The sequence below is a fragment of the Leucoraja erinacea genome, chromosome 11, assembly GCF_028641065.1.
Source record: "Leucoraja erinacea ecotype New England chromosome 11, Leri_hhj_1, whole genome shotgun sequence".
Lineage (NCBI taxonomy): Eukaryota > Metazoa > Chordata > Chondrichthyes > Rajiformes > Rajidae > Leucoraja > Leucoraja erinaceus.
In genome coordinates, this window is record NC_073387.1 from 14,757,906 (window position 1) to 14,776,785 (window position 18,880).

At 43.3% G+C, this 18,880-nt stretch overlaps 1 protein-coding gene across 1 annotated transcript in view; it reads right to left on the bottom strand.

The window, feature by feature from the left end:
* The window catches only part of rad50 (RAD50 homolog, double strand break repair protein), a 147,461-nt gene that overhangs the window by 86,131 nt on the left and 42,450 nt on the right, over positions 1–18,880 (bottom strand). The window contains exons 8-11 of the mRNA XM_055642696.1: positions 14,249–14,414; positions 8,681–8,874; positions 7,249–7,455; positions 1,581–1,763 (exon numbers count right to left, since the gene is read on the bottom strand). Of these exons, the coding sequence (XP_055498671.1) occupies positions 1,581–1,763; positions 7,249–7,455; positions 8,681–8,874; positions 14,249–14,414 (750 nt within the window). The remainder of the gene's footprint in view (positions 1–1,580; positions 1,764–7,248; positions 7,456–8,680; positions 8,875–14,248; positions 14,415–18,880) is intronic.

Below are 18,880 nucleotides of genomic sequence, written 5' to 3' on the forward strand. Positions count from 1 at the left end.
TCACACAGGTCATGGGAAGAACGTACAAACTCTGTAGAGATAGCACCTGTCGTCAGGATCGAACCTGGGTCTCTGGCACTGCGCTACAGTGCCACCCTAACTAACTAGAAATTAATTTGACAATGCTCCAGTTCCTCTGGTTTAGAACTTAGTAAATTTTGTCTGATGTTTTAACAATTCACTTTGTGTCTGCTAAGGAAGAAGAAAAACTGGGCAGCCAGTCCACTGGCTGAGCATTGCACCCTCGCCCTCCCCAGACAGTTTTTAGTACCTTTGCTTGAACCATCAGGCATACTAATTCACTGGGAACATGTGCATCACATGGTTAACAGGTAAATCTGAGGATGTTACTGGGCTCAGTAACCCTGCCTTAATACTGTTGCTTGGCATGCAGCAGAGGGCATATTGCAGCTTAGTAGAAGTGGAGTACAGACATATATAGATCATGGCAATTCAGCAGTGGCTCAGCTGCTGCCTCATAGTGCCAAAGACCTGGGTTCGATACCGACCTCAGGTGCCATCTGTGTGGAGTTTGCACATTCTCCCTGTGATAGCATGGGTTTTCTCCCTGTGCCCACATGGGTTTTCACCGGTTTTCCCCCATGGGTTTGCAGGTTAATAGGTTTCTGTAAATTGACTCTAACGTGTAGAGGGTGGAGGAAAAAGTGGGACAACATAGAACTCGTGTGTGAATGCATATCGATGGTCAGCGTAGCCTCAGTGGGCCGAAGGGCCCGATTCTATGCAGTATCACCAAAGTAAAAGGTAAAGAATTGCTAACTAATAATGACAGCATCTAAGCTGGTTTTCTGATGTCATCATAAATTGGAAAACAAACATCAAATATTTATTAATTATTTAGGAAAATGCTAAACAAGCCAGTTTTTCTTTCTGGAGGCATCAGACACTACCATAATGTTAATAACAGAACAAGCTGTTGTGGATTGTTTTGAGGAGAGTGACCCATGCCGACAAAGATGCCCCATGTACACCAGTCCCACCTGCCCGCGTTTGGCCCATATCCCTCTCAAACTTCTCAATCCATGTATCTGTCCAAATGTGGGCAGCTATAGAATCTGAGAGGTGTTGATGGGAATGATGGGAGAACAAAAATGGGATTAGTGTAGGGTCAGTGTAAATGGAAGCTCAAGGCTTTACATTGACGTGATGAGCTGCAAGAGATGTTTTTGTTCCATGAAACTCACCGTATCTAGATTTTAAACTTTAGAGGGACAACACGGAACCAGGCCCTTTCGCCTGCCGGCCAGCGATCCCTGTGCACCAACACTATCTTAGGGACAATTTCCAATTTTTTCCGGCCAAATTAACCTACAAAACTGTGCGTCTTTGGAGTGTGGAAGAAAACCGGAGAAAATCCACACCGTCACAAGGAGAACATACAAACTCAGTAAAGACAGCGTCAGAGGTCAGGATTGAACCCGGGAGTCTGCCGCTGCAAGGCCACAACTCCACCGCAGCACAACTGTGCCGCCCCCCCCATCCCCACCATCACTAACATTTCTGACCACGAACTATATCAGTGAGACTGACAGATGACACACATCCGCCCAGGTGTTCACCTTGTCTTTTTGCAGCATTTCTAGCTGAGTCCTAGTTGTGGTGTGTGTGTTTATTGTCTCCATTTCTTGATCCAGTTTCCGCAAGGACCTGTCCAGATTTTCCTTCTCTTTCCGTAGATCTGCCACTTCAGTATTCAGGCCTGCCACGTTGCTGCTGGCCACAGCATGGTCCAGATCCCGCTCCTACAATACCAACAAGTTCAACACGTGAGAAGTCTCCGAGGGGAGATAGTTAATTGAGGGAGAGAAAACATACCGTGAATCAAAAGAACATCAGAATTTTCAACACTTAATTAATATACAAAATTCCAAACGTAAATTGCTGTAATTCCAAACTAAACTAAAACAAAAGCAAAGGTCTCCGTCAGGTTGGGAAAGGGAGAAGCCAAAGACTCAAGAATAACTTTGCCCGCTTCTGAGAAAAGCTCAGAAAAAAGCTCTTAATTTAAGGATACATTTTCTAATCGCCCTATTTACCTTGCTGCGGTTCTCAAACTTTGTCTTTTATCTACACTTTCACTGTAGTTGTAACCTGTATAGTTTGATTGCAAGTTTTTAATGGTACGATTTATTCGGAGATGGCACAAAACTGAACTGTTCGTTGTATCTCGGTATCACATTATGTGATAATCGTAAAATGACATAATAAACCTTTATCAAATATCTAAATTGAAATATTAATTCATAGATAGACACAAAATGCTGGAATAACTCAGCGGGACAGGCAGCATTTCTGGAGTGAAGGAATGGGTGACGTTTTGGATTGAGGCCATACTCCAGACTGATGTCAAGGTAGTGGGCGAGACAGAGATAGAATGTAGGGGATGGGGAGAGGAGGGGAGTGGATGGGGAGAGAAGGGGATGGAGAGAGAGGGAAAGCAATGGCTATTCGAAATTAGAGAAGTCAATGTTCATACTGCTGGGGTATAAGCTACCCAAGCGAAATATGAGGTGCTGTTCCTCCAATTTGTGCTGGGCCTCACTCTGACAATGGAGGAGGTCCAGGATGGAACGGGCAGATTGGGAATGGGAGGGGGAATTAAGGTGCTGAGCCATCAGGAGATCATGTGTTTAAGACGGACTAAGCGGACGTGTTCAACGAAACGATCGCCGAGCCTGCGCTTGGTCTTGCCGATATACAGGAGTTGACACCTGGAACAGCGGACACAGTAGATGAGGTAGGAGGAGGTGCAAGTGAACCTCTGCCTCACTTGAAAAGGCTGTCAGGGTCCTTGGATGGAGTCAAGGGGGGAGGTAAAGGGACAGGTGTTGCATCTCCTGCAGTTGTGGGGTAAAGTACCTGGGGATGGGGTGGAAGGGACGAGTTTACCCTGGAGTTGCGGAGGTAACGGTCTCTGCGGAAAGCAGAAAGGGGTGGAGATGGGAAGATGTGGGATCCTGTTGGAGGTGGCGAAAATATTGGAGGATTATATGTTTCTCTGGTTGGAACTCTCTGCCACAGAGGGTAGTTGAGAGGGTAGAGGCCAGTTCATAGGCTATATTTAAGAGGGAGTTAGATGTGGCCCTTGTGGCGAAGGGGATCAGAGGGTATGGAGAGAAGGCAGGTACGGGATACTGAGTTGGATGATCAGCCATGATCATATTGAATGGCGGTGCAGGCTCGAAGGGCCGAATGGCCTACTCCTGCACCTAATTTCTATGTTTCTATGTTGTATGCGACGGCTGATGGGGTGGAAGGTGAGGATAAGGGGGACTGTCCTTGTTACGAATAGGGGGAGGGGGAGCAAGAGCGGAGCTGTGGGATATCTACGAGACCCTAGTGAATGCCTCATATATAATGGAAGAGGGGAACCCCCATTCCCTAAAGAATGAGGACATCTGCAATGAAATATTAAGTTAATTTCACTCGACAAACATAATGCCTAACCAGCTGAGTTTAATTTTCCCCGCAATTTTTACTTTTAACATGTGTTATCATTGGTCCATTGAATCTTATATTTGTTGGTGCTGCCTCTCTGTATTCGTCCCTCCATAATTATATCCATTCTCTTGAATACATGTTCATTGGGAAAAAAAGGTTACGAGAAGACATATTTTACAGAGAAGATTGTGAACATTTGCAAGGACATTGTCAAAATTGGAAATTTTCACGATGGGAAAATAAGTGGTTTTCTTTTGAACAAATGAGTGTGGCCAAGATGCACTGCCACCCAAATCATTTTATTAAATTAAATTTCCAATATGCTTCATAATCTCAGAAATTGAACCATGTAAAGGTAATGGATTCATCCACCTTGAATAATGCAAAAAAAGAAACATAATCATAATTAAGATTGTTCCGTGTATAATTATCATTGTTCCCTGAATGTGGCATCACAGGTGGTTAGGATGGTAAATGAGGTTTTTCATGGGGTCATAAGTGATGGGTTTTTGGTACTCTGGCCTTCATCAGTCAGGGTATTGAATATAGAAGTTGAGATGTTATGCAAGACATCATTTTACAGTTGTACATTTGGAATACTCTGTACAGTTCCAGTGATTCTGCTATAGGAAGAATGTCATTAGACTGGATTTACACAAATGTTGCATGGGCTTGAGGGGCTGAGCTATAGGGAGAGGTTGGGTAGGCCAGAACTTTATTTCTTGGAGCACAGGAGGCTGAGATATATAAAATCATGAGGGGAATAGATAGGGTGAATGCTGAGTCTGTTACACAGGGTAAAGGAATCAAAAAACAGGCATACATTTAAGGTGAGGGGTTAATTGGAACATGAGGGACAACATTTTCCACGCAGGGGGTGGTGGTATATGGAACAGGCTGCATGAAGTGTCAGTTGCGACAGGTATTGTAACATTTAAAGGATATTTACATGTCTTTTTATCCATTTTATCCTTCTGTTTAATTTTGTGTTGCACGGGGAGCCAAATGCAACGGAATTTTGTTTATAATTGCATATATAACGATGTATTTGTAAATGACAATAAAGTTTTAATTGATTGATTGATTGATCGATGTACGTGGATAGGAAAGGTTTAGAGGGATATGGATCAAATGTAGGCAAATGGGATGATCTAAGATGGGTCTTTTAGGTAGGAATAGATGAGTTTGGCAAAAGGACCCGTTTCATGCTGTATGACTACAAAGTTCTTGAATCAAATCATAAATCTTGCCAAAGGCATGTGTGGAAAGCTCCGAGGTTCTGTGCCATTTACTAGTCACGCAAAAGTTGCAAAGGTGTGAAGTTCATGAGATTGATCTGAGCTATTTTGAACTGCAAAAAATACACCAATCCCTTGTGGTCTACTGAGCCTCTGATCTCAAACATAGATTCTGCAATGATAAAACATCTCCCAAAGTGCTGGGCAAAGCCTTCATAAAATAGGTTTCTGTCTCAAAGGAAGATATGACCAACTAAAACTCAATCAAAAGACTCAACAACTGTTGCAATGCCATGTAACAAACAAAGGAAAAAACAAATAATCGCTCTCAAAACCTCGAGAGCACAAATTTAGTTTCCTACTGCTTTGCATTTCAGGATTAATAATTTATTTTGTATTACACACACTTCAGTCCATCAAGCAAAAAACTTTAGTCTAATAGGCCAAACACATTAAAAAAAAAATCAGTCTGCATTATGTGCATACATGCAGTCTACTAGATAAACAGTGATATCAAATGGTGTGCAACATTCCTTTTGAAGTCACTTACTAAATTAACCTGTTCATCCAAGGCACATGAATCATGCAAGCTTTATGTCTCACAAATCCATTCTCAGTTGGAGTTGAAGATGGCTCAAACAGTAGATGCTGATGCTGGTTAATACAAAGAACTGCAGATGCAGGTTAATACACAAAAGGATACAAAGTGCTGGAGTAACTCAGGTCAAGCAGAGATTCCAGAGATTATGGACAGGTGACGTTTCGGGTCGAGACCATTCTTCAGTCTGAAGAAGGGTATCAACCTGAAAGGTCACCTATCGATATGCTCCAGAGACGCTGCCTAACTTGCTGAGTTACTCCAGCACTGTGTGCCCTTTTGAAGATGGCTTTCTGTATTATCCTGCCGACCAGCGTTAACTAGTTTACTGTGGAGAAACACACGGCAACAACCTCCAGGCAAGGTGTCCATATTCAAAATATTGCTGATTCCAAAATGAGAACAGCAAGTACTTATTAAATTCAGTACAACTTCTGTACATCTGTGAGACCAAGCGCAGGCTCAGCGATCGCTTCATTGAACACCTCTGCTCAGTCCGCCTTAACCTATCTGATCAGTACTTTAACTCCCCCTCCTATTCCCAATCTGACCTTTCTGTCCTGGGCCTCCTCCATTGTCAGAGTGAGGCCCAGAGCAAATTAGAGGAACAGCACCTCATATTTCGCTTGGTTAGTTTACACCCCAATGGTATGAACATTTTCTCTAACTTCAAATAGCCTTTACTTTTCCTCTCTCTCCATCCCCTCCCCCTTCTCAGTTCTCCCACCTGTCTTACTGTCTCCAAGTGCATTCTATCTCTGTCCCGCCCACTCCTGACACCAGTCTGAAGAAGGGTCTCGATCCGAAACGTTAACCGTTCCTTCTCTCCAGAGATGCTGCCTATCCCGCTGAGTTACTACAGCATTTTGTGTCTACCTTCGATTTAAACCAGCATCTGCAGTTCTTGCTTACACATCTGCAGTTCTTTCCTATATATTAAATTCAGGCATTGATAGGGTGGACAGAACCTTACTCCCAGGATGGAAATATTAAATACTAGAGAACACTCCCTCAATAGCAAGAATGTTCTCCCTCAAATTAGGAGACCAAAACTGTACACAATACTCCAGGTGTGGTCTCACCAGGGCCCCGTACAACTGTAATAGGACCTCCTTGCTCCTATACTCAAATACTCTCGCTATGAAGGCCAAAATGCCATTTGCTTTATTCACTGCATGCTTACTTTCAGTGACTGATGTACGAGGACACCCATGTCTCGTTGCACCTCCCCTTTTCCTAATCTGACACCATTCAGACAAAAGTCTGCCTTCTTGTTCTTGCCACCAATGTGACAAGAACATTGTTCTTGCCACCAATGTGACAATGTTCTTCTTGTTCTTGCCACCAATGTGACAAGGTTTTGATTGCACTGCTGCTGGCAAATTCATTTCACTGCGCTTATATGTGTGACGAATAAAACTGATTGATTGATTGATTGATGTGGATAAGCTCACATTTATCCACATTACACTGCATCTGCCATGCATCTGCCCACTCACCCAACCTATCCAAGTCACCCTGTAGCCTTACAGCATTCTCCTCGCAGCTCACATTGCCACCCACCGTTATGCCATCTGCAAACTGGGAGATGTTACATTTAATTCCTTCGTCTAAATCGTTAATATATATTGTAAATAACTATAAATAAAGTAATTATTTAAGCCCACTGCTTTACTTATGAGTTGCACGTCTCAGTAGCAGTGCATAACATCGCATGCAGCCGTTTCCGCAAACCAGCCAGCTGCTCTCGTGGATGCACCCGTGTGTCTCTGCGCCAAATACATTTATGCGAGTGCAGAGCCACTTCCATTTCCGACTTAAGTAACATCTGACTTACGCACGGGTCCGCGGGACGTAACCCTTCTGTAAGTTGGGGAGAGTCTGTATATACACGCTAGTGAGATAATGATCAAAGAGTAATTCATTTGGGGAATCCCACTGCTGCCTTACCGCTTTGTTCAACTCTTGCTCGAGTTCCTGCAGTCTGTCTGAAGACCCCTCCAGTTGCTGCAGACCCACTTTAATATTCGTCAGCTCAGCTTGCCTCTTGCTCTGAATGTCCGTCTTCAGTTCGATTTTTTGCTCTAATCCTGTCTTCTTATCTCTAAGATCGTCGACCTGCCTTTGTTTTGCTGCTTCTTTATCAGTGTATTCTCTCTGTTGATAGCAATTATTGATCGCTGAATGAAGGCAACAGGTTACATCGATCATCAGAACACTTCGGACATTTTAGGAGCAAGGAGTTGGGCAAATTCAAAAAGGAGCCTGATCGTGACTCCAGTTAACAGTTTATTAAGCATTTATATATGTTTATTGTGTAATCTGTTATCGAGCTAGACAATAAAGCTCATATTTGGGAATGAATTAAAGCATATATAAATGCTTTCATTCATTCCCAAGTTAAACATATTATATTGTTCAGCGCAATAACAGATTACAGTCATTAGAGTTAATTTACCACAGAACATCCCAAATGATTGTAAAGCTGAATACGTCTGGGACATTGACATGGTTGAAGCACAGAAATCAAATTTTCACCCAACAAATGTTCTCCCTCACAATGCAGTGTAAGAATAGCCAGATCATTTGTGCTAGTCATATCGACAAAAGGCTAAGAGATGCAACACTTGACAAGAACAAATTACAGACCAATTGTTTGCAATGGCCACAATGATGGAATATTGGAGATACATATTCATAGCTTAAACCTTCTCTTCACAACCTTTTGTCCTTGGCCTCCTCCATTGCCAGAATTAAGCTATCCACTTCTCTGGGGGAAAGCACCTTATATTCCACTTAGGCTATCAGCCCAGCGGTATAAACATTGAATTCTCTAAAAGCTCCCTCTTGCCGGTGACCATCCCCCATCACATTGTGCTCCCATCTCCACCACCCCGACAGGCACCCTGATCCTTCCCCTTCCTCTGTACACTCATCTCCCATCTCAGTCTCTCATTCCCCTTTCATCCCCCGTCATCTACCGCCTGTATCCCTCTCTGACTTTATATTTCACTCCTCTTCACTCCTTGTCTGACCCTTTGTCTCCTTTTCATCTCTAGCCTTTGTCACTAACTCCTCCTCTCTTTTCCACCTTTCTCCTCACTTCTGCAATTAATCCGAAGAAGGAACCTGACCCGAAACACTGCCTGTCCATCTCCTCCGCGGATGTTGCCTGACCCCCTGAGTTCCACTAGCATTTTGTGCTTTGCATAGTGAAATTATCTTGGACTTGTCCCTGCCTTGCAGAGGTGAACACAAATGATAATGAGGATGGCCCGAGTTTTCTTCCAAGCTAGTTTGAAAACAATGGGCGGACAAGGGAATAGACTTAAAGTGGAGCACGAGGTAACTGTACGATTGGATCCAAAAAACGAGGCCTCACCAGTAATTGATTGGCTGCTTCCTTCTCTTGTTCCAACCTCACATTCAGCTGCCGACGGAAACTATCAAACTGGCGATCACTGAAAGGTGCTCGCTCATAGCCATCCAACTCCAGATGCCTGGCCAGGGAGTGGACCAGAGAGTCTCGTCTCCTGATGTTTTCCTGCTGACGGTCTGCTTCGACCTGAAGTCGTCCTAGAAAACGGGATGGCGGGGTGGTGTAGGGAGGAGAAATCATTAACTGATGAAAACCAGCTACAAATGGCATTAATAAAATGACACTGTCCTCTTGCCAGTCTTTGATATTGATTCAGAATGCAAACAAGCACTCAACTCGAGGGCAGCACAATGACGCAGCTGCTAGAACTGCTGCCACGGAGCGGCAGGGACCCAGGATCAATCCTATCCTCCGGTGCCATCTGTGTGGCGTTTGCAAATTCTCTCTGTGATGGTGCAAGTTTCCACCGGGTGCTCTGGTGTCCTCCCAAATCCCAAGGGCATGCAAGTATGTAAGCTAATTGGCCTCGATAACTTGCGTCTAGTGTGCAGGGAGTGGGAAAACACCGAATTTGGGGGAGAAAAACAAGCAAATTACCAGTTTGATAACTTTTAAGTGTCTGGACTAAACATGGAAGAATCCATGCATTTGGTTTTCTTGAGACAATGGTGGTTGTCAAAAAAAAAAAGTGAATAAAAACATGAGGAAGCTTACTGGCCTAAAATAAAATTGGATAAAATTAGAAATGCCCATCTGCCTCTTGTAGATAGGGAGCAGAAGAGGAGGTAGAATAACATTCAGATTCAGATTCAGATTCAGATTCAATTTTAATTGTCATTGTCAGTGTACAGTACAGAGACAACGAAATGCATTTAGTATCTCCCTTGAAGAGCGACATAGCATATGATTTGAATTCAAAAAAATAATACTAAGTGTCGGGGGGGGGGGGGGGGGGGGGGGGGGGGGATTGGCAGTCACCGAGGTACGTTGTTTAGTAGAGTGACAGCGGCCGGAAAGAAGCTGTTCCTCGACCTGCTGGTTCGGCAACGGAGAGACCTGTAGCGCCTCCCGGATGGTAGGAGGGTAAACAGTCCATGGTTGGGGTGAGAGCAGTCCTTGGCGATGCTGAGCGCCCTCCGCAGACAGCGAGTTGCTTTGGACAGACTCAATGGAGGGGTAGCGTGGAACCGGTGATGGCAGGGTTGGGCAATTTTCACCACCCTCTGCAATGCCTTCCGGTCGGAGACAGAGCAAGTTGCCATACCATACTGTGATGCAGTTGGTAAGGATGCTCTCGATGGTGCAGCGGTAGAAGTTCACCAGGATCTGAGGAGACAGATGATGACCTTCTTTCAGTCTCCTCAGGAAGAAGAGACGCTGATGAGCCTTCTTGATCAGAGTAGAGGTATTGTGGGTCCAAGAGAGGTCATCGGAGATGTTGACTCCCAGGAACCTGAAGCTAGAAACACGTTCCACCTCCGTCCCGTTAATGTGGATGGGGGTTTGCGTGCCGCCTCTGGACTTCCTGAAGTCTACAATGAGCTCCTTGGTCTTCTTGGAGTTAAGGGCCAGGTTGTTGTCAGCGCACCATGCTGCTAAGTGCTGGACCTCCTCCCTGTAGGCCAGCTCATCGTTGTTGCTGATGAGGCCAATCACCGTTGTATCATCTGCATACTTGATGATGGTGTTAGTACCATGTACAGGTGTGCAGTCATAGGTGAAGAGGGAGTAGAGGAGGGGGCTCAGCACACAGCCCTGAGGAACGCCGGTGTTCAGGGTGAGGGTTGAAGAGGTGTGCTTGTCTAACCTCACAGACTGGGGTCTGTTGGTTAGAAAGTCCAGTATCCAGTTGCAGAGGGAGGGGTCGATGCCCAGGTTACATGGAACTAATGCAAGTGAATGGTATGTTAGCTTTCATTGCAAAAGGATTTGAGTATAGGAGCAGAGAGGTTCTACTGCAGTTGTACAGGGTCTTGGTGAGACCACACCTGGAGTATTGCGTACAGTTTTGGTCTCCAAATCTGAGGAAGGACATTATTGCCATAGAGGGAGTGCAGAGACGGTTCACAGGCTGATTCCTGGGATGTCAGGACTGTCTTATGAAGAAAGACTGGATAGACTTGGTTTATACTCTCTAGAATTCAGAAGATTGAGAGGGGATCTTATAGAAACTTACAAAATTCTTAAGGGGTTGGACAGGCTAGATGCAGGAAGATTGTTCCCGATGTTGGGGAAGTCCAGGACAAGGGGTCACAGTTTAAGGATAAGGGGGAAATCCTTTAAAACCGAGATGAGAAGAACTTTTTTCACACAGAGTGGTGAATCTCTGGAACTCTCTGCCACAGAGGGTAGTTGAGGCCAGTTCATTGGCTATATTTAAGAGGGAGTTAGATGTGGCCCTTGTGGCTAAGGGGATCAGGGGGTATGGAGAGAAGGCAGGTACGGGATACTGAGTTGGATGATCAGCCATGATCATATTGAATGGCGGTGCAGGCTCGAAGGGCCGAATAGCCTACTCCTGCACCTAATTTCTATGTTTCTAAGTGTGTAATCAATGGTCGGCATGCTATCAGTGGGCTGAGAGGACTGTCTCCATGCTGTAGATGTTTATCTATCTGTCTATCTATCATTTCAAAGTTTTGCAGAACATATATCAGTAAATGAAATAGCTTGAGATTCCCAATGGCTAACATTTGGTGAAATAGAACTATTCACATCCAAAGAAGCCATGACATGTGTGCTGGCCATCCATCAGTCTCATCTCCAGCATTCCTCGACCTTTCACCACACGATCCAATCTGAACTTGTGCAAAGCCACAATATCACATGGGCTTCTCACCATTAAATCACATTCACTATCCAGTCTTTTTTTAAACAGTACATCTTTTTTAAACCACAGCACATCATAAGACCAGCAAGTCCACTCACCAAATATTACATAACATACAAACACGGGGAACTGCAGATGCTGGTTTCCCAAAAAAGGACAAGTGATAAAGTAAGTCAGCGGGTCAGGCAGTATCTCTGGGGGTCATGGAAAAGTGATGTTTTGGGTTGGGACCCTTCTTCAGACTGATCGTAGCAGAGGCGAGAAAGCTGGAAAAGTGAGGTGGGGGCAGCACAACGGCAGGCAAGTGATGGATGGACACGGGCGAGGAGGGTTTTCATCGGTAGATGGACGGACAAAGGCCAGAAATGAGAAGAAAAAAGGCTGCAAGATAAGGAGAGAAGTGAATGTGAGCCAGAGGAAGGCATATAAATGGAAGGGGACGAGAGAAGGGGAAGAGGCCAAGGAGGAGCGAGGTAGTGGACAAAATGGGTTCACATTCAGGAGAGGCGTGGGAAAGATAGGAGTTTTTTTTGGTTAGTATAATTAGAGAATTGAAAAACTTAGAGCCCTGTTGTAATTTTAATTCAATTGGACCATATTCACGTCATTCTTGTTTCCAAAATATCACAACAATAAACTAACAAAATCCCATCATTTAACTACGTTTATTAAATCACTCATCATCTCTATAAGCATAATCATCTTTACTAACATCTATAGTTGGAAAGTTTATGGAGAGTATTTGGAGGGATAGGATATGCATGTATTTAGATGGACAAGGGCTGCTTTGAGATAATCAGCATGGTTTTGTACGTTCAAAGTCGTGTCTCACGTATCTGATTTGAGTTTTTTTGAAGATGTGACCAAAAAGGTTGATGAGGGCAGAGCTGTAGATGTTGTATCTATGGATTTCAACAAAGCATTCAACAAGGTTCCACATGGTAGGCTGATCTGGAAGGTTAGATCCCATTGGGATCCAAGGAGAGATAGTTGGTTGGATAAAAATTAGCTTCAAGAAAGGAAGCAGAGGGTGATGGTGGAAAGTAGCTTCTTGGACTAGAGGTCTGTGTCAAGTGGTGTGCTTCGGGGTTTGGTGCAGGGCCCATTATTGTTTGTCATCTATTTTAATGATTTAGATGAAAAACTTACATGGCAAGATTAACAAGTTTGCAGATGATACAAAAGTAGCTGGAACTGCAGTTAGTGAAGATGTTTGTGAAAAATTGCAGCAGGAGCTTGATCGGCTGGGCAGTTGGGCTGAGGCATGATTGGCTGAGGATAGAATTGAATACATAGAAATGTGAGGTGTTGTATTTTGGAAAGTCTAACATGGGCAAGATCTACACAGTGAATGGTGGGGCTCAGCATTGTATCGTTGCTTTTATATACTAGTCCTCTCAAAATGAATGCGAGCATTGCATTTGCCTTCCTTACTCCCAACTGAACTTGTAAAATCACTTTCCGGATTCCTGCACCAGGTCCATTGGCACCTCGGATTTCTGAACCCTTTGCTCATTTAGAAAACAGTCCATGCCTTTATTTCTACTACCAAAGTGCATGACCATAAACTTTGCTATGCTGTATTCTATCTGCCACTTCTTTAACTACTCAACCGATCGGCCTGCGGTGGGGAAGGCGTGTGCCTCAAGTACTGCGGGTGTGAGTCGCCCATGAAAATGTGCAGAACATCATTTGTCACTATCTAATCGGTTTATCTCTTATCAATTAACAATCTATGTCCAATGATTTTCTTCAATTCCATGTTTTTCATTCTTTTTCATCAAATTCTCTTATAGATTTCTCAGTTGAGCCAAGACCCAATTCAAGAGTCAAGACTGTTTTATGGTCATATGTCCCAAACAGAATAAAATTCTTATTTGCAGCAGCACAATAGAATATGTAAACATAGTGCTATGTAAAAAATAAAATAGACACAAAGAGTTCAGTGTGTGTCACACATTATAAATACACACGTAGATATACACGTGCATGCATACATATACACACACATGCATACATATACATATGCACATATATACACACACATATACATATACATATACACACATACACATATACACACCCATACATACATATACACACGTGCATGCATACATATACACACACATGCATACATATACATATGCATATATACACACACATACGTACATATACATATACACATACATACACATATACACGCCCATACATACATATACATATGCACACGCACAATTATATATATATATATATATATATGTTTTGTCTTTTTGCGTGTGTGTGCACAACAAACAAACAATAGTACAAAACCAATGCCCCCAAGTCTATGCAGTTTAGAGCTTATTTGGAGGTTGTAGTGTTTATCAGCCAGATGGCTGTAGGAAAGAAGCAGTCCCTGAACCTGGACATTACAGTTTTCAGGCTCATATATCTTCCTCCTGATGGTAGGAGAGAAATGAGTGTGTGGCCAGTGTGGTGTGGGTCTCTGATGATGCTGGCTGCCTTTTTGAGGCAGCGACTCCTGTAAATTCATTTCATGGCTCTTCTTCCTCCCAAAGTTACATGCAGGGAGAAATAAGAATGTACAAAAAAAATTAACTAAAAGAAAATTCTCTAAAAATAATGGAAACAAATGTACAGCTTATTTGCACAGCAAAACGAGTTTCATGTCTAGATTCTAGAACCGGGTCATTGTGCAGGCAATGAAGAGGTACATTCAGAAATTCCATTGTAATTTGTACCTTGCACAATTAGCATTTCTGACTTCTGCCTGTTGAGTTTCTGGTAACGTTGATTCACACGTTCAACCTCATGTTGGCGATCACTTAGCAGCCTCTCTTTCTCATTCACGACTCTCTGGTGATTGTTATACTTGTCCCGAAGTTGATCATCCGTCCCTTGGAAGACCTTAAAGCAGACCAAACTAGTCATGAATAATTCTTAGAAGGCCAGCACAGCTTCGAAATAAATTTGATATCCAGAGGGAGAGTTGCTGTCCTACAGTGCCAGAGATCCCGGTTTGATCTTGACCACGGGTGCTTATCTGTACGGAGTTTGTATGTTCTCCCTATAACCTTGGTGGGTTTTCTCATGTTTCCTCCCACACTCCAAAGACGTACCAGTTTGGAGGTTAATTGGCTTGATATAATTGTAAATTGTCCATGGTGTGTATAGGATAGTGTATGTGTGTGGGGATTGTTGGTCAGCGCAGACTCAATGGCCCAAAGGGTCTGTTTCCGCACTGTATCTATAAACTAAACTACAAAACAGAAAGGAAGGGTTTAGAGGACTATAGGCCAAATGCAGGCAAATTGGACGAGCCCAGAATGCCATCATGATCGACATGGACAAGGTGGGACAAGGAGCATGTTTCTGTGCTGTAAACTCTATCAGTCTAAATAATCAGTATTGATGACTTAAAAGTTTAATTTGAACACTGAAGAACACACTCTTTGAGAAATATTATCAGGAAAGCATATCTTCTGTAAATCCAGGTAATATTTTTGCACGCTGTAACATTATGACAATGAATTCTTATTATTCTAACTTTATGAAATTATGATTCATTAAGCACGACATTAAAACAAGCCAACCTGGAAAAATAAATTGGTTCACCTTGATTGTTTATAGTCTACAAAGCACCATATTAAAAGAGGGACGTAGAAACAAGAAATTGCAAATGCTGATTTTCAAAAGAAAACACAAAGTGCTGGAGTAACTCAGCAGGTCAGGCAGCATCTCTGGAGAACATGGATAGGTGACTTTTGGGTTGGGACCCTTCCTCAGACTGAAGAAATTGTGAGTGAGGAAAAGGATCAGTAGAAAACATAATTCCAGAATGCTAAAAACTGTTGGTGGATTGAGCAGGGCCGAATTAACCTGTTTTGCAGCAAGTTCTTGCATTCATCACCAACTACACATTATACAAAAACATGTATTTATTCTACATTTGACACAAAGCGCCCCAAGGCAATCTCCCAACTTCCCAGCTTTTTTCCCCTCATTCATTCATCTCCCATCCCTGACTCTCATTTCCCTTTTATCCCCCATTTTCCCTTCCACTGATATCCCCCTCTGGCTTTGCATTTCACTCCTCTTCTGGCCTTATCTGACAATCTTTATCTCCTATTCATCCATAGCCTTTATCACTTACTCCACCCATTTGTCAGTCAAACTCCGCCATCCCAACCCCCCTGACCTAACACTTGACAGGTTTTGTGCAACCTCACCTCTCGTTTTCAACGTTCTCCCCCCGTACTATTATCAGTCTGGAAAAGGGCTCTGACCCAAAATGTCATCTGTCCATTTCCACCACAGATGTGCTGTGTGCCGTTTCACCAAGTTTCTCCTGCAATTTGAGATTTGCTCAAGATACCAACATCTGTTGTTCTTTGGGTCTCCTCAAATAACCTTGCATTTGTGTCACAATGCAGCATTAGAACAGGAAACCAGAAGCTTGGAAAAGGTTTAAGAAAGATGTTGGTAAAATTGAAGTTAGACACAAAATGCTGGAGAAACTCAGCGGGTGAGGCAGCATCTATGGAGAGAAGGAATTGGCGACGTTTCGGGTCGAGACCCTTCTTCAGAAAAGGTTGGAAATGGTTGCAGGTTGTTTTGGGCGTACGTGATGTCAGCTTTCTTTTACTTTGGAGAATACCGAAGTTTCAATAGTCTGAGAATTAAAATAGAAAAAGCAAAGTGGCACAGCTGATAGAGCTGCAGTCTCAGCGTCAGAGACCCAGGTTCGATTCTGACCTCGGGTGCTGTCCATGTGGAGTTTTCACACTCTCCCTATGAACGCGTGGGCTTTCTCCGGGTGCTCCGGTTTCCTCCCACATCTCAAAGCCGTGCGGTTTGTAGGTGAATTGGCATCTGTAAAGTAGCCCTTATGTGTCGGGAATGGTTGCAAAAGTGGGATAACACAGAACTCGTGTGAAGGAATGATTGAGTGTCAGTGTGGATTCAGTGGGCCGAAGGGCCTGTTTTTATGCTGTACCTTTAAACTAAACAGCAAGGTAATGGGCTGGATTGGAAAATATTTCAAAGAATGGATGTGGACATAATGAGCAAAAATGGGTAACTTCAGTTGTACTAGTTAATATTTCTTCAATATTTCATTGAAGTACCTTCAGATATATAGTCATAGAGCGATACAGTGTGGAAACAGGCCCTTTGGCCCAACTCGCCCACACCGGCCAACAATGTCCCAGCTACACTCGTCCCACTTGCCTGCGCTTGGTCCATATCGCTCCAAATATGTCCTATCCATGTACCTGTCTAATTGTTTCTTTACCCGATCTATTCTTCTCATGATTTTGTATACCTCTATAAGATCTCTCCTCATTCTCCTGCGCTCCATGGAATAGAGACCCAGTTTACTCAACCTCTCTCTATAGCTCTACAGCAGATAAATATCAGATATCCCGACAATGAGGAACTATAAATAGCTTGGGGCGGGAGGAAAGTGTGTTGGGGGAATGTAACTATATGCAAAGCGTACAATTTTTTAATTGGCTTTGCAGTCATATACATTGCATTGGCATTGGTTTTCTTATATACTATCCAGGCAAATCATATCACATGCGTTCAACAGGTTGTGCACAAGAGTATAGAATACAGTGTTAAAGCTATAGAAAGATCAGATAAAAAAGTTCAAGGGACGTAACAAGGTAGATTGGAAGACCATTAATACATCCTCAGCATACAGGAGGTCCATTCAGGAGTCAATTAACTACAAACCTACAAGTCTTTGGAAGATGGTAGTAAACCGGAGCACTCGGACAAAACCCACGGGTCACAGGGTGAACATATAAACTCTACATTGACAGCACCTGTAGTCAGGATCAAACCCAGGTCTCTGGCACTGTAAGGTAGCAGCTCTACCACTGCATAACTATTGAATGTCCATTTCCCACCACGAAAACTGCCTGACCTGTCAAATTCCTCTAGCAGCACTCCTTTTAAACGCAGGCGGACATCTTCTCAGCATGGACGTTTCAGTGCAGAATAACTCTCTATATGATTCTATTAACTGAACCTCTTGACCCCGTTTGGGCCACTCTATAAGATCACCGCTCATCTGGATGTAACCTCAACTCTGCTGGTAATGATGAATTCCCCTTCTCTTTCTGCCCTTTTCATCCTACGCTGCAAGTAGAACGTTTATTAATTTCTTCCTTCGGTTGGTTGACCTAGCTTCTCACAAATTGCACTTGTGCTAAACGCCCAAATTTAGTGCAATAACGAGAATGAGCAAGTACGTGGCTAGTTTCTCTCATTCAGCTTGTTCTCATCATAATGGCACAGGGTGGGTGGGTGGGGGGGGGGGGGGGGGACGGAGTCAAAGGTACTCAAAGCAAGAAAGTACCTGGATCCATACCAGGTGCCCTCACCACCGCGTACCCCATTATCCAAGAAACAAAATCGGATATGCAAATCGTTAAAATAAAACAAACTAGCTCTTAATCGAATCATTCAAAGCCACCATTGCATGACAGAAGTAAGCCCACTTAATCCTTTGATCAATGATAGCAATCTGGTTTTATGTAATTTAAAGCATCTTTTCTAATTTCAACCACAAAGAGAGATCTCGGCAAGACAGTTCTTTTAAAAGTGCCAATTGCTTCTATCTAAATGAATAACAACTCGCCTTCTTTTTGCACCAGGTTGCGGATTAATGACAGTTGATTAATATTACACATTCACAGCAGAGATATGGATCAAATTAAGTGAATTTTGTCATGTAACAGCACCTCTTTGAGGAAACAAAGTGCAAGCACTGCAAAGAACGGAACATACACACACTGCATACACCGCTGTAAAAAATAATGCTGATATAACTGGAAATTTGTTTAGTTTAGAGATACAGCACGCAATCAGGCCCTTTGGCCCACAGCGACCTTCTATCACCCATTCACACTAGTTCTATGTTATCCAACTTTCTCAGAGACATACAGCATAAACAGAGACACACGCTAACCAACATGCCCCATCTACACTTGTCCCACCTGCCTGCCTTTGGCCCATATCCCTATAAACCTGCCCTATTCATGTACCTGACGAAATGTTTCTTAAATATTACGATAGTACCTGCTTCAACTACTTCCTCCGGCAACTTGTTCTATCCACGCACCACCCTTTGTGTAAACAAGTTACCTCTCAGCTTCCCATTAAATCTTTCCAGTCACCTGAAATCTGTCCTCTGGTTCTTGATCCCCGTACACTGTGCGTTTACTTGATCTATTCCTCTCATAATTTTATACACCTCTATGAGATCACAGCTCATCCTCACGCGTCCAAGGAATGGAGTTGTAGCTTGCTCACATCTGCCTACAACTCGGGCCCTCAAGTTACTGTGCTATATGACTATAACT